The following is a 24,485-nucleotide window of genomic DNA, read 5'->3' as shown; positions in this document are numbered from 1 at the left end:
TTTATAATGGAGAGAGGAAGTTGCTTTTTCTCTTAATTAGGGAAAAAAGAGTTTGGCAAATTCCTTGGGATTTGAGGGGTGGCCTAGGGCTCCCAATCTCCAGGGGGAGGCAGGAGATCCCCTGGCTTGGAGCCCCTCCCCCCAGTTCAGGGCTAGGAGGAAACTTGAGATGTTGCAAATATGGTGAGTGCTCCAAATGCAGTGCTGGACCTGAAGGAGGAGAGCCCCGAGTGAGCGAGGGCGTTGGTCTCTACAACCAAGGGTGGGGGCTGCTCTTGGAGCATTCCTGAGATGAGCTCATGTGCACAATCTCTGGCAGATTCATCAGCCTTCCACCCTTCCCCAGAGGCCCAGCTGAATGCACAGTCCTTGGCAGCCAACGGTGAGAAGGAGGTCATCGGGCTAAGAACCAGTTTGTTGCCTTCAAAATGCGCTGTCCTCCTCTGGGGACTGCAGGAGCTTGCGCATCATTGGGTTGGTCCTCACAGAGGGAATGGCAGGGACTGTGGCTTCTTCTTACACGTGCGCCTCACTGCAGAGTACAAGCTGTTTATGGACAAAGGGCGCATGTGTGTCGTAGAATAGCGATCCCCAGCCTGTGGGCCGCGGACCACATGTGGTCCATCGACTAATTGGAGGTGGGCCCCGAAGGACGCCTTCTCCCCCCCCCCCCGGCCCTTTACTTCATCTCCCCCGGCCCTTTACAACACACTTCGGGTGTCATTGTCTCCCATCACTCCCAGATGGGACTGTCTCGTTGCAGAGAAACAAGCTCAGGGTTCCCATTTATTTGTCATTCTCATGAGTTAAAATTTCCATGAAAATAAAATGTTCCTTATGTTCATTGTTGTGGCGTGTCTGTCTCTTATTTTGAAGGGATGCTTAAACATTACCATAGCAATCAGAGAGCGCTAGGGCAGTGGTTGAGAGTAGAGGAGTAAACTACCCCCCCCACCAGGCCTCAGTAAAAGGCGTTGAGTGGTCCCCGGTGATAAAAAGGTTGGGGACCACTGTCATAGAAGACATATTTTCGGAAACACACAGATTCCTCTGGATAGATTCAGGCAGGTGGAATCATAGAATCAGACAGTTGGATCTCCAGGGTCATCTAGTCAAACCCCCTTCAGAATGCAGGAGATTCACAACTCCCTGCCCACCCACAGGGACCCCAATTCCATGCCCGCATGATGCCCTGTGTTGGTCTGAAGAAGCAAAACAAGGTCCAGTGGCAACAGAATTTTATACAAGGAACAATCTTTCATGTCACACAAAAGCTTGTACCTTGTACAAGACTTGGCTGGTCTTCAAGTTGCCCTTGGACTCAGGAATTCTTCTCATCAGTGATGCCCCTGCTCCCCGCCCCTCCCCAATGGAGGGGACTCCCCAATAGATTGGACTCCAAATTGGATCTGGGAAAACGTTGTGCTAAAAAGTGCAGCCAGAAAACTGTGGGGTGGGAGTGGAGACACGAAAAATCAAACCAACCAATTGGCCCGCTCTGAGTTGGAAAATCCGGGAGTTGGAGACTGGAGGGGAGGGGACGGACCACAGCAGGCTGTAATGCTATACAGCAGGGGTGGCCAAACTGTGGCTCTGCAGATGTCCATGGACTACAATTCCTATGAGCCACTGCAGTCTGCTCAGCGAAGCGGTCATTTTCTCCAAGGAAACGGAATCTCTGGAATGTGGGGCCAGCTGTAATTTGGGGAGACCTCCAGCCAGCACCTGGGGAATGACAACAACATAGTGATGTGTGGAAAACACAATAAAACTCAAAGCAGGATGTGGCCTGGGCTAAAGGAAATCGCGGTCCTTGACACAGTGGTTAAGAGCAGGACATTTATCTGGGGAGCCAGTTTTGATTCCCCACTCCTCCACATGCAGCCGACTTGATGACTTTGGGTCAGTCCTGTTACAGCCATTCTTACAGCAGTTCTCTCTGAGCTCTCTCAGCCCCACCTACCTCCCAGGATGTCTGTTGTGGGGGGAAGAAGGGAAAGGTGTTTGTAAGCCACTTTGAGACTCCTCCAGGCAGTGAAAAGTGGGGTATAAAACCCAACTCTTCTTCCCTTTTCATTTCGGTTCTGTTGGGGGGGGGTTTCTATAATGGAGGTAAAGAGGAAGCAAAGCGACGATTCTTCTGGACTTCCTGTCTTTGGATTCTGGAACTGGCCCGTCCCTCTAAAGAACATCCAGAACAGGCGCCAGAAAAGCAACAGCCCTCCTGAGCTCTGTATGTTCATGGCCCTTCGCCAGTGTTTTAAAATTGAAGTACATCTTGGTGGAAATTAAAAGCAGATGCATTCGGCCGGCAGGGTAGTGGAACGTTTCTGGCTCAAGAACACAACAGACCACATTGACGGCATTATGGGTGCCAACTGTGGGTTGGGAAAGTCTTGGAGATTTGGGGTGGAGTTAGGTTGCCAATCTCCAGGTGGGACCTGGAGATCTCCTCCCGTTCCTCTGGCGGAAATGGCCATATTGAAAGGTGTCTTCCACTGTATCCCATTGACGTCCCTCTCCTCTCCAACCCTGTCCTCCTCAGACTCCAGCCCCCAGATCTCCAGGTATTTCCCAACCTGGAGCTGGCCACTGTAGGGGGTGGGAGGGGTTGGGAGAGGGGGGGAACCACAGCGGGGTATAAGACCATAGACTCTGGCTCCAGATTTGGGGCCAGATCAGATTCAAGGTTTGTCAGAGTCCTAAATGGTCTGGGACCTTTTTATCAGCGCATTCAAAGTCTTAAAAGAGCTGGGACGTTTGTATCTGTGGGATGGCCTTTTCTCTCACGTCCCCCAAAGGAGACTAAGATCGAACGAGCACAACTTGTTCAAGATCCCCAGCCCAGAAGGTCTGGCTCTGCCTTCGATCTACCTGGAACACAACAAAAGTAGAGTCCAGTCAGGCTCCTTTAAGGCCAACCAAGATTGATTCAAGGCGGGAGATTTCTTCCTCAGACTCAATGAACAGCCATCATAACTGTGGAGATATAAAGCGGAAGCAATTTGTGGCAAATTAGTAAACTGTGTCATAATATCCAAATTAAGCCATAAGATGCCATAGGATAATACCTTGCTAAAACTGCTAATTAGCCATAATTTGTTTTGGCCTTATAGCTCCACAGTTATGATGGCTGTTCATTTAGTATGAAGAAGGGTGCCTGCACTCAAAAGCTCCCGCCTTGAAGAAATCTTTGTTGGTCTTAAAGGTGCTACTGGGCTCTGATTTTGTTGTGCTCCTTCAGACCAACACGGCTTCACACCTTAATCTACCTGGGGCAGTTCCACAGGGCCTGCAAAACAGCCCATCCTGCAGTCCGAAGACGGAGGCCGGGAATAAACTGAAGCTGAAAACATCTGTTGAAATACCAGCAGCCTCGACTCTTTGAATTTACGGATGCCCTCGCTAGTGACGAGGGAGAGTGGGAGGCAACCTTTAAAATGACCTGATTTTATACGGGAATAGTATTTAAATTTTTATCTTAAGACTTGTGATGATTATCTAATCCAGGGGTGGTCAAACTGCGGCCCTCCAGATGTCCATGGACTACAATTCACATGAGCCCCTGCCAGCTCATGTGAATTGTAGTCCATGGACATCTGGAGGGCCGCAGTTTGACCACCCCTGATCTAATCCATCCTCTTGTTGTTGCCCACGCTGAGCATTATTATTTATGGAAAATGCCGTATTTCTTCCTTATAACAGACTTCGAGATGGCCCAGAGCACAGCCTTTAAAGCAGGAGGGCACATCCCCGAGGGCAGAGGTGAGCTGCCATGCCCAGCCCCATCCCGGGAGCCCCTGGGCCTTGGGGGGGGGGGGATTCTGAAGCGGCCCGACTCAAAGTGGGCTGCTCGGCGAGTCTCTCTGTGGCAGACTGGGGGCGCCAGGAAGGGGCCGGGGGGGGCCTCAATGGCTCGTGGCTGCGCGAGCGCGAGAGTCCGGCGGCAGCCGAAAGGCGATCCCCGGCGGAGGCGCTTCCTGAGCGGCGGCTGGCTTCTTCGCCTGGAAGCGCCCAAGAGAGCCGGGCCCTGGCCTCCACTCTCCTCCAAGCTCTTAGGGATGCCAGGTCTGGGGTGGGAGATTCCTGGAGATTGGGCGGGGGGGGGGGGTTCCAATCCGCAGACCTCCGTCCCGCCGGCCCTTCCCGCAGAGGCGGACGGGGCGTTGCTGCGGACCCCTCCCCTCCCCTCCCCTCCCTCCGTCTGGCCGGGCGGGGGCGTGGGGGGGCGGGGGCGTGGGGGGCGGGAGGGGGAGGGGGCGTGGCCTTCCCCTGGCCGCCGCCCGAGCCCAGCCGGCCCCCGCCCGTCTTCGTAGCCCGGAGGGGAAGGCGCCGGACGCGAGGGCGGCCGGAGCGCGGAGTGCAGCGAGAGGCGGCACGATGGTGAGGCCAAGGGCGAGCGGGGACCGGAGAGCCGGAACGGGGGGGGACCGGGGAGCCGGGCCGGGGGGGAGCGGAGGGGGGGTCCTCTCGGCGGGTGCCTGACTGCCGCCTCTCTCTCCCCCTGCGAGGGCAGCTGCTCGGCAGGAGCGTCCCGGTGGTGCTGCTACTCGTGGCGGGGCTGGCGTCGGCGCTGCTCCCGGCGGAGGTAGGACCGGATGGAATGGGATGGGATGGGATGGGACGCGGGCGGGCGGGCGGGGGGCTGCGGGGTCCCAGGCGGGCCCGTCCGGGGGGGGGCGGCGGGCTGGGCGGGAGAGCGGCGGTCCGGAGCGGTCCGTGCGGGGCTTTCCCGCCGCCGAGGCCGGAGACAAAAGAGCGGAGCCGAGCGGAGCGCGCCTGGGAGCTGGTCCGGGACCGGCCGCCCCTCCCCCCCCCGTGCCCCTCCCCGTTGACGAAGAGCCGATGGGCCCGCGCCGGCCGGCCGGCCTGCCTCGCACTGGGGGAGAGGTGGCAGCCGGAGGGGCCCGCGCGGCAGAGGCGCCCTTGGGCATCCCCGGGGGAGGCAGGATGCTCTCCGCAGGCCTGAGGGGGGGGGGAGGGACCTCAGCGGCGACTCCCCCTCCCCCTCCCCCTCCCCAAGCAGCTATTTCCAACGGGGGGGGGCGCTCTCCTGAGTCTGGAAGTGAGTATAACTCCTGGGGTCCCCCGGTCCTGCCTGGAGGCTGGCATCTACCCCATACCCCCTGGCCCTGTGGCTCGAAGGGAGGGAGGGGAGCCTCCGGCACGGCCCCCTGGCCCTCCTGCATGGTGCCCCCCCCCCGTGTGGGGATGAGGGGAGCCCCCCTTGGCTTCATGCTGGGGGGCTTCCCAGAGGCCCCCTTCCCAGAGGAGTTTCTGCTCCTCACATATTTTGAACAATCTTTCCGTGCGGAACCAGACTTCAGGCTCCTACACATTCACACAGGTGCCAGCCCCCCACCCCCGGGGAAACTGTACATGAAGGTGGTGGAAAGTTCTCTCAGGCCACTGCCAATGTGTGGCAACGACAAGGTGGCTTTCAAGGCAAGAGGCTCACAAGGTTGCCCCCATCCCCCCCCCACCGCCTGCCACTACTTAGACTTGTGCTTGCCTATCTAAATACAGACCAGGGCCGACCCTGGGATTTGGCCACTCAAGGTCATCCAGGTCAGGGCTGTCGTCTAAATGGGGTTAGCTAGTGCCTAATGCAGCCTTTTTCAGCCTTCTGACCGGGGAGTAGCCCTTGAAATCTTCAGACTTCAAGTCACTCCAGAAGTGCTGACAGCTGGCCATGCCCCCCTGCCACGCCCCCAGAAGTCCCATATTTACAGTGTGTGGCATCACACAAAAATTTTTAATGCTTGTTAAATAAGAAGTTAGTTTCATTTTTGTCTGTGCAGTACCTTGCCTGAGCAAAACAAGGAAGCCCACCATGCAAAGCAGCAGGCCTCCTCAGGGGAAATGATCTGTGATTTGGAGATCACTTGTAACTCTGGAAGATCTCCAGGCGGAACACCTGAATGCCTTTGTTTGCAACAGCCTGTTCTGAGAAGAAATTCCGCAAGAGGGGAAAGGGGGGGAGGGCACCAGATTCAGCTCCTCCCTCTCCTTTTCCATCGAGTGTGAATTCAGCAAGGCCACGGCAGACCAGAGAGATGAGCAGAAAGGCACTCTGTCCTCGTGACTCCTCCCTAGCTTAGTTTAAAAACCACTTTTAAAATACTTTTTACTGATTAAGTCTTATTAGATGTGTCTTTATCACATCACCACATTTTATCGGATAAGCATACATCACTTTCGGCACACGCAGATGCTTTTTATCAAACAGATTTTGAACAAGATACATTTGCATTAGTTCTACAATTTAAGTCGCCATATCAGTGACTTTTTGTGGTGTTCATTTTTGCAAATGGGGCTTTTAAACTTAAGCCTCTCCTCCCCCCCCCCCAACAGCATCTTCAGCATTCTGTGAGAGGAAGAGGTGTGAGGTTGTGCTCTTCTAGATTGTTTTCAGAGTTGGTCTTGCTAAAGGCATACTTGCTCTGTCAAGGGGGCCTTGGAGATCTTTCATTCCAGAATTAACTTGACCGTTTAGTAAACATGGAGTTCTGACTTCATGGTCAGCATTGTTCCTCTAACCTGCAGGAAACTGTTGCTGAAAGAGAGAGACCATAAATGCCACAAACCAGGGTTTTAAGGGAACATGAAATGTCAGGCTGCATTATGTGCGCACATAGCTCAGCAGAGGAGCTGGTCAGTCTGACCTCTCAATTTCCACGTCTTTGGGAACAGGAGTGATTTTGCATTTTAACTCTTCTGATGGTTGTTTTTTTTAAAATGAGGATTGACTTATTTTCTGAAATGGAAAAAACACAATTATATAAGCCTTCTGCTGGCATGACTGCCAAATGTTGTTTATTTATCTTACCTTGTCCGGAATGCATTTAGCAACCCTATGCAGCAAGAAACCCCCAACCAGCCTTCCCTTTTAAAAATAAACGCATAATTTCCCCAAATTCCATTTCCTTTACTTCATCTTTCCTTCCCTCTGTCTTGGGATTTTCCTCTCCAATTAACCAACTTTCTTACTGTAGTGCAGAGCACCTCTTCTGCATTTGGGTAATGGGTAACAATTCGCCCTACAAGACATTCCGGGGGGGGGGGGATGACTTATTTGACTTTTACGTTCACAAATTGCCTTTCTTTATTGACTAATTCAAATAGGAACTTTAAAACCTTGTGAGATTATGAATCTACAAATGATTTCCACTAAATCTGAATGAATAGAAGCCTGGACTATTTCTCCATTTCTGACAATGTGTAGAATGGCAAAAAATGAGAGATTAGATTTATTTGTGAACTAGTAATCAAGCCCGCTGTATGAGTAATACAGCGGGCTCTAGGCACGTACCAGATCGTAGGAGGCCCGTCGGGCGGCGGGGCCTCTCCCGGGCGGCGGTCATTTGGCGGGCAGGGAGTCCCCGGCAGCCGCGCTCGGCGCAACTGCCGGGAGCTCCCTTCCTGGTGGCGTGACGCGGCGTGACGCGCCTGGCGGCCTGATGCGCCTGGCGGGCTGACGCGCCATAGAGGCGGAGGGCAGAGCGGCTCCGCGTCAAGGCGAGGGCGCAGGCGCGGCGGCCATTTTGGAAGCAGGCGGACGGCAGCACAGAGTCGCCTACAAGCAACATGTCCCGAAGAGATGATTCCAGAACGACGATCTTCTCCCCAGAACACCGCCTCTATCAGGTGGAGTATGCCATGGGGCACACGGGCAGCTGCGTCGGGATAGTCGGCAACAACGGGGTACTGCCGGCTGCGTCAGGCCGCCAGGCAGGGAGCCCTCAGCAGCCACGCGGAGCGCGGCTGCCGGGGACTCCTTCGGTCGGCGGTGAGAGGCGCTTCGCGCCTCTCGCCGTGTCAGGCCACCGGGCAGGGAGCCCCCGGCACCCGCGCAGAGCGCGGCTGCCGGGGACTCCCTTGCGGCCAGCCGGACGTGTCAGAGCAACTGCGAGCCGCGCTGTGCGCGGCTCGCAGTTGCTGGGGCTGGGAATCGGAGGGACCAATTGGCAGGCGCTGCGCGCCTGCCAATTGGTCCCTCCGATTGTCTGTCCTGAGGAAGGGTCCTATCCGGACCCTTCCTCATCACGGACACATCCCGCCTTAGGACCCCTTAACGCTTTATTTAGTCCGTGGCGCCCGTGGCGCCACGGGAGGTTTAAAGATGTGCTGAAGAGCAAGCTGCCCCCCCTCCCCCCAGTTCAACCATCTGGCCCCCCCTGCTATAAATTAACCCCCAATTGTTACCAGAAATGGCCTGTCACAAATTATGACGGGGAATTACAGGCTCAAAGTGACAGGAGTGTGAGGCTGGTTACAGCAAAATACTCCACCTCTGTAGTCCACTGCCCCGTAATTCCCAACCTTCCCTGACTGCAACCTCCTGGCTTCCCCTGGAAGGGTTGGCATCAGGCCATGAGATGGACAATTGCAAGGTCTTGCAGCTGTGGTCTCTCCATGACTTTGGTATTTGCTTCTCTAAGGCAGGGGTGGGCAAACTGTGGCCCTCCAGATGTCCATGGACCATAATTCCCATGAGCCCCTGCCAGCGAATGCGAATGCTAGCAGGGGCTCATGGGAATTGTAGTCCATGGACATCTGGAGGGCCACAGGTTCCCCACCCCTTCTCTAAGGAGATCTTCTTGCCCTTTGGCAGTTTAGAAATGCAAAAATAAAATGTCAACATTTTCATTTTGTATACTTTCAAAACTTGTCTGGGATTTGTCAAAGTCCGCGTGCCGTTGCCAACAATTAGTGTATTTGTTCGGACCACTCTTTTTTGTTCACTTGTTTTGAAGCTGCTTTAGTTTCTGGGTAGGACGATCCTTTTGCCTCGGCACACCAGAGCTACCTCAGGGCTAACTCTGAAATAATGGACATCTAACCAACTACACTGACCACGAGAGTCAGGGAGGCAAAATCCAAAGCAGCCACGTTGTCGGAAGCTTCCGTCTTGTCCCCGGAAGCACCGTTGAGGAGGGACTGCTATTGTCACCATAAAATCTGATCTGCAGAGTCCAGTACAGTTTTTTTCAACCTTTTGACCATATATGAGCCCCTGAAATAATTCTGAGGCTTTGAGGAGGCCCGGAAGTCATGCCAGTTGGCCATGCCTCCCTGCCATGCCCGTGTAAATGAGATCACCACCTGTGTTCGAAGAAGACTGAGAGGGGGAGAGACAGGCGCAGAAACCACAAGAGAACTCACTCCTGCTGTGGAGGGAGAGCGGGAGCAAGTTCCCTACCTTGTGGTCGAGTGCATAAAGGCAAGAGGAGAAATGCCATGGACCCCCTCCAAAGCTCCTGCAGACCCCTGGGAGTCCACATACCCCTGGTTGGAAACCCCTGGTCCAACAGGTAGAGATCATGTGCAGAAACTCCATGGGTTTCCTAGAAGATCACGTATGAGCACTGACCACTTGCCAGGAGTTGCCAACCAGCTGTGCGCACTTTTGCAACACTGAGAAACACAGCGGGCATCTCTGTCAAATGCCACAGCTGAACCCTTCACAAAATGGCTTCCACCCCAGGGGTTGGGGGTGGGAAATCGGAAAAGGGCGGGAAGGCCCACAGAACATTGTGAGGTTCCTACAGGCAGCTGCTTCCCAACAAAGAGTTCCCTAGGGGGGCAGGATCAAGGCCTCCCGTGTTCTTCTCAAGAACTTAAGCAACAAAGAGGGAGAAGAAAGTGGGATCTTGACTTCAGAAATGGTGCCGAGTTTGGTTTTGCTTTCCAAAGGAAGGGGAGGACCTGGACATTGAATACAGCCAGTAACAGGCATCAGAAAGTCAGTGCTTCTGGCCTATAGGGCCAGGATGAGTCCACCCTAGGCTAGTTAGTTAGCTGGTAGCAGCTTCCCGGCAAATAAGGTCGATAAAAAAATAAGTAGCACAGATATTTAATTTATTTTTGGCTACATTTCTCCCATTTTCTGAACTTTTTACAGCTCTAAGGCTGACCGTGGGAGAAGTGCAGTAGAAACCTGGTCTCGGTATGAGACATGAAGCTGCTTTGTAGTTAATCAATCCAGGTCAAACGGGCAGGGGCTCTCCAGAGTCTCAGCCTCTGAGGTCTTTCGAATTACCTGTTCCCCGTTACTCGTACCGGGAGATGTTGGGGATTGTCTGTAGCCAAAGCAGAAGTTCTCCTGCCGAGCTTCCTGATCCTGATCCATCAATCTGAACCTGGGCCATGATTATCCAGCAGTGGCCGTGGCGGAAGAGAGAGCCTGCTAGCAAAGGGGGCTGAACTTCTCCACTGCACCCACTGATGCATGCTGGGAGCACATGTGCATTTAGTGTTGTGGTTGAGAGGGTTCTTCTGATGTTCTTAGGAAGGCCTTGGCCTCTCTGCCCTGTTGGTGGAACCCAGAGGAGCTGGCTGGCCACTGTGAGAGTCAGGAGGCTGGACTAGAGGGACCCGTGGTCTGATCCAGCAGGGCTCTTCGTATGTTCTTACTGCATTGCATAGCAGTAGCTGGCATCCATGTAGATTGAACGGGGCAGCAGGAAGCAAGCCTAACGTTCCTCTCCAGCTCTGCTTCTCGTTTTCCATGCAGCCTCCGGGTCTGCCCACTTCTTCCCTTACAGGACGCAAGGAGAAGTGTGGTTGTGCCAGTGGTCACTGCAAAGCTGTTGCTAGACTCATGCAAATCTTTTCACTAGGACAGAGCTACACAACAAGACTAAGGAAAGATCTTCTCCCCTCCCAACCAGGAGGTGTACCTGGGAGCTGGGATTGCTCTGTTACTGAATGCCCCTGGCATGCCTTTGTTCTTTAAAGTGCCCTGCTTCAGAATTGCTCAGCGTCACACCATACAGTCCCATACAGATTTCGTAGGCAGAGCTCTGATGCTAGCCTTGTGTTGTAGGAATGGGGGGGGGGAAAGAACCTTGGGCACCCAAACAGATTTATTGTGACATCAGCTTCTGCGGACTGGTGCTCACTTCATCCAAGGTATATAGTAGATTTTCTCAACCAGGATTTCATGAAACTCTGGGGTTTCTTGATGGCCCTGGAAGGGTTTCCTGAATGAGTGGGAGTTAATTAATTTTTAATATGTATCTTTTAATTTGTTGAACATTTATTGGGTGATAGGACCATATATGGTCATGCCAAACTGCCCCCCCCAGGGCCTGGAGGGGGTGGGAAGGGGAGGAGCCCCGGGTGGGCGTGTCCACAGCTCTGCTTCCCAACCACATTCTGGAAGCTTGTGCCACTTCTGGGGTTTCTGGAAGCCGGAAACATACCTCAGGGGTTTCTCCATGGTAAAAGAGCTGAGGAAGGCTGGTATACAGAGTGCTGTTAGATCTTCCTGCATTTGCAGTGTGGGTGTAGCCCAGATAAATGTTTCCCACAACAAAGTAGTCTTTATGGCACTCTGACAGTTCTCTTGTTCTAGGTTAATACAGGGGTAGTCAAACTGCGGCCCTCCAGATGTCCATGGGCTACAATTCCCATGAGCCCCTGCCAGAGTTCGCTGGCAGAGGCTCGTGGGAATTGTAGTCCATGGACATCTGGAGGGCTGCAGTTTGACTACCCCTGGGTTAATACAACGATCTGGTGTGCTCATACATTCTCTGCAGACTACTAAATGAGAAATGCCCCCCCCCCCCTCTCTCTCTCTCTCTCTCTCTCTCTCTCTCTCTCTCTCTCTCTGCAGTCAAGTAGCTTTAAAATTTTAAAAGGAGAATTTCATTTCAAGAAGAACAAAATTGCAATAACGCACAATGCTGATGAATAGGTCTCCCCAGCCACCAGTTGGAAATGGAGGGGGGGGTCAGGTTGCCAGATGGGGAAACTGTTGGGAATTTGGGGGTGGAGCCTGGGGAAGACAGGACCTCAGTGGGGCACAATCCCATAGTTCCCCCCTCCACAATATCTACTTTCTCCAAGGGACCTGATCTCTATTCTGGAGATGAGCTGTAAATCTGGGGGATCCCCAGGTCCCACCTGGTGGCTGGCATCCCTATTTGGGGATGAAGCCTGGGGGAAACAGAGACTTCAGGGGGGTGTAATGCTGTATAAAGAGCCTCTTGTGGCGCAGAGTGGTAAGGCAGCCGTCTGAAAGCTATGCCCATGAGGCTGGGAGTTCAATCCCAGCAGCCGACTCCAGGTTGACTCAGCCTTCCATCCTTCCGAGGTCGGTAAAATGAGTACCCAGCTTGCTGCTGGGGGGTAAACGGTAATGACTGGGGAAGGCACTGGCAAACCACCCCGTATTGAGTCTGCCATGAAAACGCTAGAGGGCGTCACCCCAAGGGTCAGACATGACTCGGTGCTTGCACAGGGGAGACCTTTAGCTTTACCTTTTAATGCTGTATAGCCCATCCCCCAAAGCAGTGGTCCCCAACCTTTATTAGGCTGGGGACCGGCATGGCATCGGGCCGCGCCTGCGGGGACCGCGCCCGCGCGGGCCACGTCCACGCATCGGGCCGCGCCCGCGAGCCACGCCCGTGGGTCGGCCCGCGCCCGCGAGCCACGCCCGCGGATCGGGCCGCACCCCTCGGGCCACGCCCGCGGATCGGGCCTGATTCCCTCTCCCCGCCCTCCCGCAGTAAGTAGCTTCCCGGGCCGCAAGCTTGCGGCCTGGGAAGTTTTCTACTGCGGGGGGGGGGGCGGGGAGAGGGAGCCGCGGGCCGGTGCCATGGCCTTTGCGGCCCGGCGCCGGGCCGCGGCCCGCAGGTTGGGGACCACTGCCCCAAAACATCTGTTTTTGCCATGAAAACAGATCTCTGTAGTCTGGAAATAAGGTCCTACCTGAAGGCTGATATTTTTATAGATCAGCGTTTTAAATTCCTCCCTTCCAAAAATGAAAAAATAGATTTCCAACTATCAGGAAAAAAAATGCTTTAAAAAAAATATGAACATTTCTTTGTCGAGCAAGTTCTGACTATTTTAATAGCAAAACCCAATCCTTTTTGAACCAAGATTTGATTGTGACAGATTGACTATTTTTTATCTTTGTTCTCATGGCAATTTTGCCGCAGAATCATCCTTAAACTAGCCCAGGTAATAGAATGCAGTCCCTGTAATGAGGAAATTCCCAAGAGCCGTACAAAATAAAAATAGTGGCCATTAGCAGAAAACCCCTGTGAGCCTTCGGGGAGGGCGGTATAAAAATATGAATAAATAAAAAATAAAAATAAATAAAAATAATTTGTTTAAGAAGTTTGAATAACAGCTTGGTGTAGTAGTTAAGAGTGGTGGCCTCTAATCTAGAGAACAGGGTTTGATTCCCCACTCCTCCTCCACATGCAGCCAGCTGGGTGACCTTGGGCCAGTCACAGTCCTCTCAGAGCTCAGCCCCACCTCCCTCACAGGTGTTGTGGGGAGAGGAAGGGAAAGCGATTGTAAACTGCTTTGAGACTCCTCCAGGCAGTGAAATGTGGGGTATAAAAACCTCCTCCAGGTAGAGAAAAGCAGCATATAAGAACCAAATCTTCTTCTAAACCAGATGTCATTTGTTGCTGGCCTGATTTTGAGAACAGCCATGTATGGACAGGGGTTTCATACCATCTCTGAAATGCCATGGTCAGTTCAAATTGTGGGGCTGTCCCCCCTTACCCTGTTTTGCCACATTATCCACAGAGTTTTTTTAAATGCTATAGCACTTCAGTGCTGTATTGGTTTAGCACTATAGCACTCAACTAAGAATGTCCGTAAGGATGGGCTCTGTAGTCAGACATCGAGGAATTTCCTCTGTCAAAGTTGCAGGACTCCTGTTCACTAACCTTCATTATTTTAAAACCCATCACTTCTGCATTCTTACTGATTCCTGTTTCGTGTTCTGAAAGCATACTGTGCTGTTTAATCTGCCCAAAAAACAACAGTTGTACAGTAACCCCTTTTTGTTGTTGTTAGGATCAAGTAAAAGTCCACAAAGATGGCTGGCAAGCTTTTGAGTTCCCTGACCTTTTTGCCAAGCTAAGCAGCATTTTCCCTGATTGGTACTTGGATGGGAGACTAACGTTTACTATAAATGATGAAAGGAGTGTGTGTTGGGAGGTCGGGGATTGGCTTACCTCCTGCCAGCTCTTTGTCCTTATGGGCCAGGAGGAGGAGGGCAGGAAGAGCCTCTGATTGGCCCTCAGTGGGGGAGAGCTTCCATCCTATTGGGGGAATGCTTCCCCAATGAGGGCCAATCAGAGGCGTATGTCATCGGATGGATCTGACACTTCTCATGTGGTATGATGTCCTTCTGATGCAAAACCAAAACCAAACAAGAAACACAACACAACCTTTACAGGTAGGAACTCAGAAGTTGAGCTTTACAATAAAATAATATAAAAATGTTAATTATTATAGTGCACAATTAAAAACAGAATAAAAACTACATAAAAACTATACAGAACTAACAGCACATAAGACCGAACACATTATGACCCTACTGGGTCTTCCTCGGTGGTCAGAACTATGACAATACACTCTATATAAAATGTCTAAACTCATTATAAAGTGTAGCTGAGTGGTTGAATGGGATCTGTAAATTATGGCTCCACCAATATATGTAAATTTTAGACTTTTTGGACACCACCTCCTATGGCATATGCCTAGGCTCACCACTCTTTGCTATTATATAATTCTGTGCTGAGAGTGTATTCTCATGTGTGTCAGAAAAAGCTTTATTGTACAGCTCAACTTCTGAGTCCTTCTGAACCAGTCCTTCTGAACCTGTGGGGTGGCTGAGGGTTTGGTCGGGAACCTTCCAGACTCCCCCCTGAACGGTTCTCTTCTATACCTTCTGCAGAATTCTGTTTTGTAGGAGATTCAACTCCTCTCCATTTTTTTTTTCTAGCTATGGGATTTTCCTGCAAATTTGGATGTACCAATACAGGCTTGTAAAAAGATTTTCCTTTTCTTGACGTAGCCTCAGCCTGTGGGTATAAGCATCCCCTTACTGGGCCATGTTGATGCTTAGAATATTGATGTGTATGATCCACCTAGCTCTCAATAGTAGTCAAGCAGCAGTGTTCTATACTAGTGGGAGTTTCCAAATAGTCTTCATGGGTAGGCCCATGTAGCGGGCATTGTTGTCATGAGGTTAACATGGCATAGATTCATGTAGCCAGGTCAATCACATCAAAGAGAGAGTGATCCTGCAGGATGTAAAGGAAGAAGCAGCCATGGACTCATAGAATAATACAGTTGGAAGGGACCCCCACAGTCTTCTAGTCCAACCCCCTGCTCAGTGCAGGAAACCACATTTTGAAGGTGCAACAACTTCTTTCTTCAGTAGTAGATGCTGTTTCAGGTGTAATCCCTAGATTCTTAAGCATGATAGTGACCATGAGTTGAAACTGGTTAAATGTGGGAATTTCTCCAAGAGTGCAGCCTTCCCAAACAGCATCGCTTATGTTTTGTCAGGATTTAAATTTGAATTTGTTTGCCAGCAGCTCCATGGCCCCTAGCTTTTCTGGACAAAGAAATAAGGAGCTGGGTGTTATCTGCATGTGGATGATCCCAGCTCCAAAACTAAGAATGATCACTCCCAAGAAGAAAGAAGAAGAAGAGTTGGTTCTTATATGACACTTTTCTCTAGCCGAAGGAGGCTCAAAGTGGCTTATAGTCACCTTCCCTTCCTCTCCCCATAACAGACACCCTGTGAGGTAGGGGAGGCTGAGAGAGCCCTGAGATTACTGAAGAAGAAGAAGAGTTGGTTCTTAGATGCCGCTTTTTCTCTAACCGAAGGAGGCTCAAAGCAGCTTCCAATCCCCTTCCCTTTCCACTTCCCACAACAGACACCCTGTGTGGGAGGGGAGGCTGAGAGAGCCCTGATATTACTGAAGAAGACTTGGTACTTATATGCTGCTTTTCTCTACTTGAAGGAGGCTCAAAGTGGCTTCCAGTCACCTTCCCTTTCCTCTCCCCACAACACCCTGAGAGGTGGGTGAGGCTGAGAGAGCCCTGAGATTCTGAAGAAGAAGAAGAAGAGTTGGTTCTTATATGCCGCTTTTCTCTACCCGAAGGAGTCTCAAAGCGGCTTACAGTCGCCTTCCCCTTCCTCTCCCCACAAAAGACACCCTGTGAGGTGGGTGAGGCTGAGAGAGCCCTGATATTCCTGCTCGGTCAGAACAGTTTTATTAGCGCCATGGCAAGCCCAGGGTCACCCAGCTGGTTGCATGTGGGGGAGCATGGAATCAAATCCAGCTCACCAGATTAGAAGTCCGCACTCCTAACCACGACACCAAACTGGCTCTCAGACGGCCCTCAGAGGAAGAGTGATGGAGCAGCATGAGGGAATAAGCATGAGCTTGTGGGGCCCCGCAGAGCAAGCCCCACAAAGCTGAGAGGTGGTTTCTGACACCAGCACTCTGAATCTGAGCCATATGCGTGTGGTGTCAAGCCACAACTGACTTAATTATGACCCCCAGCAAGGGTCTTTCAAATCAACTGAGAAGCAGAGGGGATTAGTCATGGCCTTCTGCAGAATCTTCCTGGGGCTTCCAAGTAACAACCCTGCTTGGCTTTCGAGTTCTAATTAGATCAAGCTGCATTGTATCATTCCACATCCCTCAGTATGATCCATAAGGAATGACTTAAACCATTCATAATCAAATCTCTTGATACTGACTTCAGTCTCCAAATATCTCAACAGAATGGTGTGGTCCACCAAATGAAAGGCTACTGAAAAGTCTCCAGCCCTTGTCCACATTCAAATGGAGACCAACTACTAAGGCTCCCAGAGCCATCCCTGCCTCAGAGCTTGGCCCAAAACCCAGATGGAAGGGTGCCACTGCAGGTGGGGTCATCTGGAAAAACATGGGAGTTCTGGCTCTGCTGTCGGTCTCTCAAGGCCCCCTCCCGAGGGCAGATTGGAGACCAGAGAATCATTTGCCATGTAGAATCTAATCTGGTAGTCTTTATGTCAGGCTTTCTCAAGAGAGCCAGTCTGGTGTAGTGGTTAGGAGTGCGGACTTCTAATCTGGCATGCCGGGTTTGATTCCCCGCTCGCCCACATGCAGCCAGCTGGGTGACCTTGGGCTCTCCACGACACTGATAAAACTGTTCTGACCGGGCAGTGATACCAGCGATCTCTCAGCCTCACTCACCCCACAGGGTGTCTGTTGTGGGGAGAGGAAAGGGAAGGCGATTGGAAGCCGCTTTGAGCCTCCTTTGGGTAGAGAAAAGTGGCATATAAGAATCAACTATTTTCTTCTTCAGTAATCTCCGGGCTCTCTCAGCCTCACCCACCTCACAGGGTGTCTGTTGTGGGGAGAGGAAAGGGAAGGCGAATGTAAGCCACTTTGAGGCTCCTTCAAGTAGAGAAAAGCGGCATATAAGAACCAACTATTCTTCTTCAACCATGACTTTGTGAAACCCTGGGGTTTCTTGATGGCCCTAGAAGGGTGGGAGTTAATTAATTTTCGATATATTTTTAAAATTTGTTAAACAATTATTGGATGATATGACCCTATATAGTCATGTTGATCTGCCCTCCCATGATCAGTGAGGGGTCGCCCCAGGTGGGCGTGTCCACAGCGCTGCTTCCCCACCATTTTCTGTCCAATTGCACCACTTCTGGGGTTTCTCAAAGCCCGAAGAATGTTTCAGGGGTTCCTCAATGGTGAAAAAATCAAGAAAGACAGCTTTATGTGAACATAGCTGGAAATTAATTTTAGGTTATATTCTAGGTCAGAGTGTCAGTAGAAGCCAAATTGGGTAAGTTAGACCAGTAGTTGGAGAGCAAGCAGTTCTCATAAGCAAAGTCGGTCACATCTGGAAGACTCCAAGATGAGGCAGGAATAGGATTCATAAACCTACTCACCCCCCAATAAATAAATAAAATACCCAGCAACTGTTCAATTGTTTCACACTTTGGCACGGAAAGACTCATATCTACTAATGAAGATGCCCACCACAGTTACTGGCGAAAGGTCAGGGACTCAGACTACCAGACCACCTTGGCCACAAAGCCCAGAAAACCATAACAGCCAGTTGACTCTGGCTGTGAAAGCCTTGGACAATTCCTCGGTTACGATGGTTCGGGATTTGACTGTATTTTTCTTTTGATTCTGGAGTCTTAGGCCTGAAGCGCTGGATACTGGATGTCTTCTGCAGATCAAACTGTTTTTATATTGCTTAAGTCTTCCTGAGCCTCGTCCTGAAAAGCAGACAAGAAACTGTGTATAAAATAAAATTAATAGCACAGCACTTAGGGTCTCTGCAGTGCAGCCGGTTGACATGAAGCCTTGGGATGGCTCTGAGACAGTTTCTTGAGAAACAAACTGGAATTTAGAACCGAGAGGGAGTGAAGGAGGAGACACATTTCTCCCAAATGATCTAAGACAGTTCCTGACACAGGCCTGATTTTCCCCATCAGCTTTCTTTGGCTCTGGTGCAGCTGAGAATTTCAAAGGCTATGCTGATTCAAAGCATTTATGTGGGCCTTCATCATCATACAAATAATTGGCCAATCTACAAAATGCTGGAAAATAGGTTATTATGTGGTCCAGACACTGAAAGGTAGATCCTGGGTTAGGCTGAGCTTGTTTCAGCTTTGTGCGAATGTCAGAAGGAACAGCAGACACATAAAGGATTTTATTGAGAAGGATTTTAGGTTTCTTTAAAGATTTCTTTAGTATGCTAGAACGTCAGGAGAGCCCTGCTGGGTCAGACGGGTGGTCCACCTAGTCCAGCCTCCTGTCTCAACCAGGGGCCAGCCAGCTGCCCAGGAGGGCCATAAAAATGGTGCAGAGGCCTTTCTCTGATGTCGCCTCCTGGCTCTGGGATTCATAAGTTCACTGCCTCCGGATGTGGAGGCTTCTTTTGTTTCCCAGGTCCAGTACCTGTGGAAGGACCTTTCCTCCGTGAGCCCGTCGTCCCCTCCCCTTCAAACCCCTCACGTAGAAGCACTGAGGGGAAAGCAAAGGCAGCCATGCCGTCAGGGGTTCTCAGCCCTGCCTTTGTCGTTGTGAAACACTTTAATGACGGACCGAAAAAAAGTTTCCAAAGCAACCGGGGTAAGGAAGAAAGGCGCTCTTGTTCACCTCATGCGCCATGTTTGCGCCCTTCCCTCTCTCCGGGCATTCCAGTCCACTGACAAAAACGAGGAACAATGTTTTCTGCTCCGGCGGCTCCCCAGACAAGTCCTGAGGGAGGCCTTCTGCCGGGATTCAGATGACGGCTTCGCCCACCGCAGCCTCATTGTAATGCGCTCTGGTATGCGCTGACTGGCCGGCCTCCTGGAGACACGAGATTCAATTGGATGGGCCTGCTCATTCCCCCCCTCCCCACCAGCCCCCGCTGGGCCTTTTGCAGCTGTTTGTTAAGTCTGCGGGCGAGCCAAGAATATGGAAGGCGGGTGGAGCGTTTGGCTGGGTTTCAGCGGAGGGAAAAGGGTGGGAAAGAGACGGTGTCAGGCAAGGAAAACTTTGTGCAAGTTGGACTCTCCAGAGTTCCCCCCCTCCCCTCAGTCCTCCTTTGCTGTCGCTCCGGCCCTGGTGGACGTGGGTCCGCGTTCCTGCCACCCTGTCTCTAGTCCGGGCCCAGCGTGGGCCAGAGAAGAAGGGCAGGCCTGCGGCTCTCTCAAATGTTTGCATTAACGTATGCAGACGTCATTCCCAGACTTGGCCTTCCTGCCTCGGAAGACAGCCGCCACCTCAGTTTCCCCCTCCAAACAGCATCTGCTGGTATTTGGAGGGGAGGGGAGGGGAATGAACTCCACTCACTCAATCTTAAAACTCCATAACAAAACAAAATCGGAGTCCAGGGGCATCTTTAAGACCAACAAAGATTTATTCAAGGCGTATTCATGCCTTGAATAAATCTTTGTTGGTCTTAAAGATGCCCCTGGACTCTGACTTTGTTTTGTTGTGCTCCTTCAGACCAACACGGCCGCCCACTTGAATCGATCTTGAAACTCCATGTTAGCTGCCTTCCATTTTCCGCCACCGGGGTAATGCCGCATGGAAACATGGCTCGGAGAGCAGATATCCCTGTTTCTCTGTCTGTCTTCCTTCTTGTGCCACTTCGCCGTGTGTGGGGGGATTCGCATGATCGAATGATCCACCACAGAGCAGAAAAAGAATGACTTCCAGAGCAAAAATAGCGTGGCTGAGCATAAGCCAGGCTCGAACACTTTCGGCTTTGTTTCGTTTTCACTGAGGTGGCAAACTTGCATCTGGCCCTAGCACTTCAGATCTCAGATGAGTATTTGTGGGCCTGAGTTTTCCTCCACACGAAAACATTCCCTTCACATCCAGAGTAGGATATCAGTGAGGGGACTTTCTTCCATTCACATGTAGTGCCCAACTACAGAAATGGTTACCCCATTTGTACCCAAAGGCCAATCCGACATGCTTTCCATCCTCCACTGTGGCTTCAGATTGCCTGCCTAACTTGCCTGCCTTTCATAATTCGCCTCCAACACCGAGTGTCACATACAAAATTTGTTGGGAACCTAGAATTAGAAAACACTTTTTGGGTCATGGTTTTCTGTTCTTCCCAGAAAGCCACTGGTCTGTGCAAACCACGTCTCTGAATGTGAAGTTTCCATCCGTTCCCAAGACTAACATCTCCAGTTCCTTTTTAAATCCTGCCGCCTTTCCACATCCTGTGAAAATTAATTCTATAACTCAATTAGGCACCATGTCAAGAAGGACTCCCTTTCTTCTGAATCTACTGGCCTTCATTTGAATGTCATTTAAAAAAATGAGACTCAGAATTCAGTACATTTGATTATTCACATACATCAGATAAAAATGGAAACATCGATGTTAGAATATGAAAATACGGCAATGGTGAAATTAGCCATTTTGTTGATGGGATGGGATGTAAAAATATTTTTCAAATTATTTTACATGTAAAAATTATGTAAATAATGAGGGATTTTCATCTGGTCCAGTTCTGAATTTAGGGTTAGGGTTACCTTCTGTATGGTTCAGAGTGGGGAGTTTTTCAGTCTAGTGGAAACATTAGGGCTGGGAAAGATGCAGTGATGTGGTTGGAAAAGGCCTCGGGATGTATAAATATTTTTTCACATGCTGAGAAGCAAATTTTTGCAACTACGTTTGAACTGCCTGTTACTCAGAAGGAATTTTAGCAGGCGCCCCACTGCATATTTCTGGTAATTACCCAAGGGCTTAAAGCGAGAAAGGGCAGGCATTATCGGTTGGTTTCTTTCTGCTTCGTATAGTGTACCATGAAACGAAATGTGGTAGGTTATCTCCACTACATCCTGCACAGAAGCAGTATCTCAGATGTAGAGCTGATGATAACGCCTCCCAAACAACACTGCGGATGGGGGAGCGTCTAAAACACCTTCCCAAAGTCCCTAGAAGCATCCCTTGAATTAAGAAGGCCTCCTATGCAGTGCACAGTTGGCCTAGCTGTCAAAGTGTTTCCTCAGAGTAGAAGACTTTCTTTTCGGGGGAAGCTGCAGACCGAGAGGTGTGCCTTTGTCTCCCCTTCGGGCCACAGAGAGCAACGCCGTGGTGGTTTTAGGATCAATCTGTATTGAAATGTTTGGGAGAGAGGTGACATTTGTTGCTCAAATGGCCACGTAAAACCCAGATCACGGCCACTTTGGTACTGCTTGGATCCAACAGCAGCCTTTGTTACAGCCTGTCACTCTGTTTTGGCTTCGTTCCATGGAAAGGCCTCCTTTCCCCAGAACGAAGCCTTTTTTAGCGGTGGCTGCAGCCGTCATGGGGAAAGGAGCAGGCCCGTCCTCGCTCCTTTCCCCAAGGTTAAGGGACCTGGGCCGGGAAAGAAGCAGGGACGCCGTGTCTTCAACACGGTGTCCCTGCTCCTTTCCCGAGGGGGAGGGGTATCTGGCCAAGTGACTTACCTTTGGGGAAGGCCTCTTCCTCGGAGCGGCGACTCCCCGGCCGGGCCAGGCGGGGCTGGGCCAACCAGCCAATGGTCACTTGGCCCTGGATTGACACTCAGAGGGCTTCGCGGCTTCTGATTGGGCCCTTCGAGTTTTTATCCCGGGCAGAGCCTGCCCTTTCTCCTCCCACATTGCCTTTACCCTTTTATTAATACCGCTCCAGAGGAGCGGTTACAGATGCTTGTATATCGCCGCTCCCAAGAACTGTCTCATGACGGTTCACATAAAACATCATATATATAACACTCATTAAAAACTTAAAGGTAAAGGTAAAGGTATCCCCTGTGCAAGCACCGAGTCATGTCTGACCCTTGGGGTGACGCCCTCTAGCGTATTCATGGCAGACTCAATACGGGGTGGTTTGCCAGTGCCTTCCCCAGTCATTACCGTTTACCCCCCAGCAAGCTGGGTACTCATTTTACCGACCTCAGAAGGATGGAAGGCTGAGTTGACCTTGAGCCGGCTGCTGGGATTGAACTCCCAGCCTTATGGGCAAAGCTTTCAGATGGCTGCCTTACCACTCTGCGCCACAAGAGGCTCTATTAAAAACTTACAGTATATAATATACCCACAATAACAATAAAATCCCGTTAAAATTTTATCCATTACAATAGTACTCCCTCAATAACATAACAACTAAACAAAACCAAAAAAACGAACAAAAGATGGTGATAAAAAACATATAACTCCACCCCTCATTGCTTGGTGCTGATGTCACCAAGTTGTATAGCTTATTCACTTTCTCTCATTGCCTGGGTGCTGTGATCAGGTGGCTGAGGCTGGGGTCCTCGATGTGGCACCCATGGACATCATTCTAGGGGCCCACGTCATGTCTTTAGGAAATGAGTGGGGCCAAGAGGAGTTCTTGCCCTGTAGGGTTTCTGATTGGCCACTGAAATGTTTTCACAGCCACTGTCACTACTACTGTTTTCGTTCTCTTTAGCTCTTCTTTCCGAGAGTATCTTTTAAATTACCCCTCATCTCCCTTTCACTCTGCTTCCTCTGTGACTGTGTGGCTCTGCCTCCTGCAGCAGCCATTTTGTGGCTGGCTCCACCTCCCACAGCAACCATTTTGTAGTCACACCCACAGCCCTGTGCCAGAATTCCAAAGATGTCCGCATGCTCCAAAAAAATTGAGAGCCTTTTGACAAGGTGTGAGATGATGGTGAACAGAACAAGAGACAGTTGACGCAGGTAGCAAATGCTGACATTTTTACATCATATGCGGTAACACCTGGCAGAATATGAGAGAATTTGGAGGTACGGTTGGGTCATGTTAGCTCCTGTTGAGGCAGGTATTTGTTGTTAAAAGTATCTTGTCCATTTTTTGTGGGGTATTTTTGGCATTGATGAAGGCAAAAAGAGAAGGCTATGAGGAGGGCAAAGAACAGGGGCCGTGGAAAAGTCTCACTCTTGGTTTTCCAGCCAGAGGAAAAATGGTCTCTTAGCCAGCTGTGCTGGCAGATAGGAAGATGGGCAATACCACCATCTGCAGTTGAATATTTGAACTGCAGACCACGTTGATTTTCATTTCAGGAACCTTAAACAAAGGAGGTACAAGAGCCCTGCTGATCTGTAGCAAAATCCAAAAACAAAACTCGTGTCATGCCCTTTCTTCAGACTAACCAAAATAACAAGAATGTGCAAGGTTTTAAAGTTATCAGGGAGTGTTCATCTTGTTGCATGTTGTTTAAAAAACAAAACAAAAACAAGACGAGGGGTGGGTCACTTTTTCATAGAGTTAGCGACCTGGGGCCGGGGGTGGGTGGGAGGGAATGATCTCATGGAATGGCAGGCGATGTCCAGGCTGCAGAGATCAGCTCCCCTGGAGAAAAATGTAGTAGGACATGAAGTGAATGTGAAGAAATCTTTAACATTTATGGAGAAAGAGAAATTATTCTTAAAAGTCACTGAAGAAGTTCTTCAAAAACAAGATATCCACCTAGGGTTTTGTTATGACTGACTGACTGCTGAGATTGCCACACTCCTTTGGAAATAAACTGTTTGCTGCTGTTCATACAATAACAATCGTATAAATATAAAATATATTAAAATGTGTGCCCATAAACTATTTTAGGATTAATTGAAGTATTAGAATTAAGAATCCAGATTATGTATGAATGTTTCGGTTTATATCCCACCGCTCCCAGCAAGCTGGCTCATGGTGGGTCACAATAAAAGCCCCAATAAAACATTCGATATTATCCCATTAAAAGGCCAAATCCCATAGCTCTAGCTATCATCCGGTCTCAGAGGAACCCTGAGTGCTGACCTCACTCACAGCGATGGTCAGTTGGTGGTGGGGACTCTCCAATTCTAGATCTTCTCTTCCAATTCTAGATCTTCTCTTGTGCCAGGGGGGTGTCAGATCTCCCTAATCTCGGTTGCCTGGTATATAGTTTCTGATTTTAGAAACCTGGGCATAGAATCTAGCTATCCGGCATGTCATCTGATGGTTCCTCTCAGAGAGGAGATAGCTTAATTGTGTTTGACTGCCCAGGAAACCCACCTAACCAGTGGTCCCCGTGGATCAGTCGGTACCGGGCTGCGGCTCCTCCTCATCCTCCTCCCCGGCTGCTTCCTTGGGGGCTGCCCTGACACTCTGCTGCTGGCTCACCTTTGGTGCTCTCCAGCGGCCGCCATGGCTGGGGCTCCCCCTCGGCATAGCACTGGCAGCGCCCCCCAGCGGGCTGCA

General features: G+C 50.7%; 1 protein-coding gene across 1 annotated transcript in view; it reads left to right on the top strand.

Annotated features, from left to right (window-relative positions):
* Positions 1-4,240: 4,240 nt before the first annotated feature.
* The window catches only part of FSTL1 (follistatin like 1), a 40,214-nt gene continuing 19,969 nt past the window's right edge, over positions 4,241-24,485 (top strand). Inside the window, exons 1-2 of the mRNA XM_077346301.1 lie at positions 4,241-4,383; positions 4,517-4,588. Of these exons, the coding sequence (XP_077202416.1) occupies positions 4,381-4,383; positions 4,517-4,588 (75 nt within the window). The 5' untranslated portion in view covers positions 4,241-4,380. The remainder of the gene's footprint in view (positions 4,384-4,516; positions 4,589-24,485) is intronic.

The sequence above is a fragment of the Paroedura picta genome, chromosome 7 (genome assembly GCF_049243985.1).
Source record: "Paroedura picta isolate Pp20150507F chromosome 7, Ppicta_v3.0, whole genome shotgun sequence".
In the NCBI taxonomy this organism is placed as follows: domain Eukaryota; kingdom Metazoa; phylum Chordata; class Lepidosauria; order Squamata; family Gekkonidae; genus Paroedura; species Paroedura picta.
This window is presented reverse-complemented; position numbering and strand designations above follow the sequence as displayed.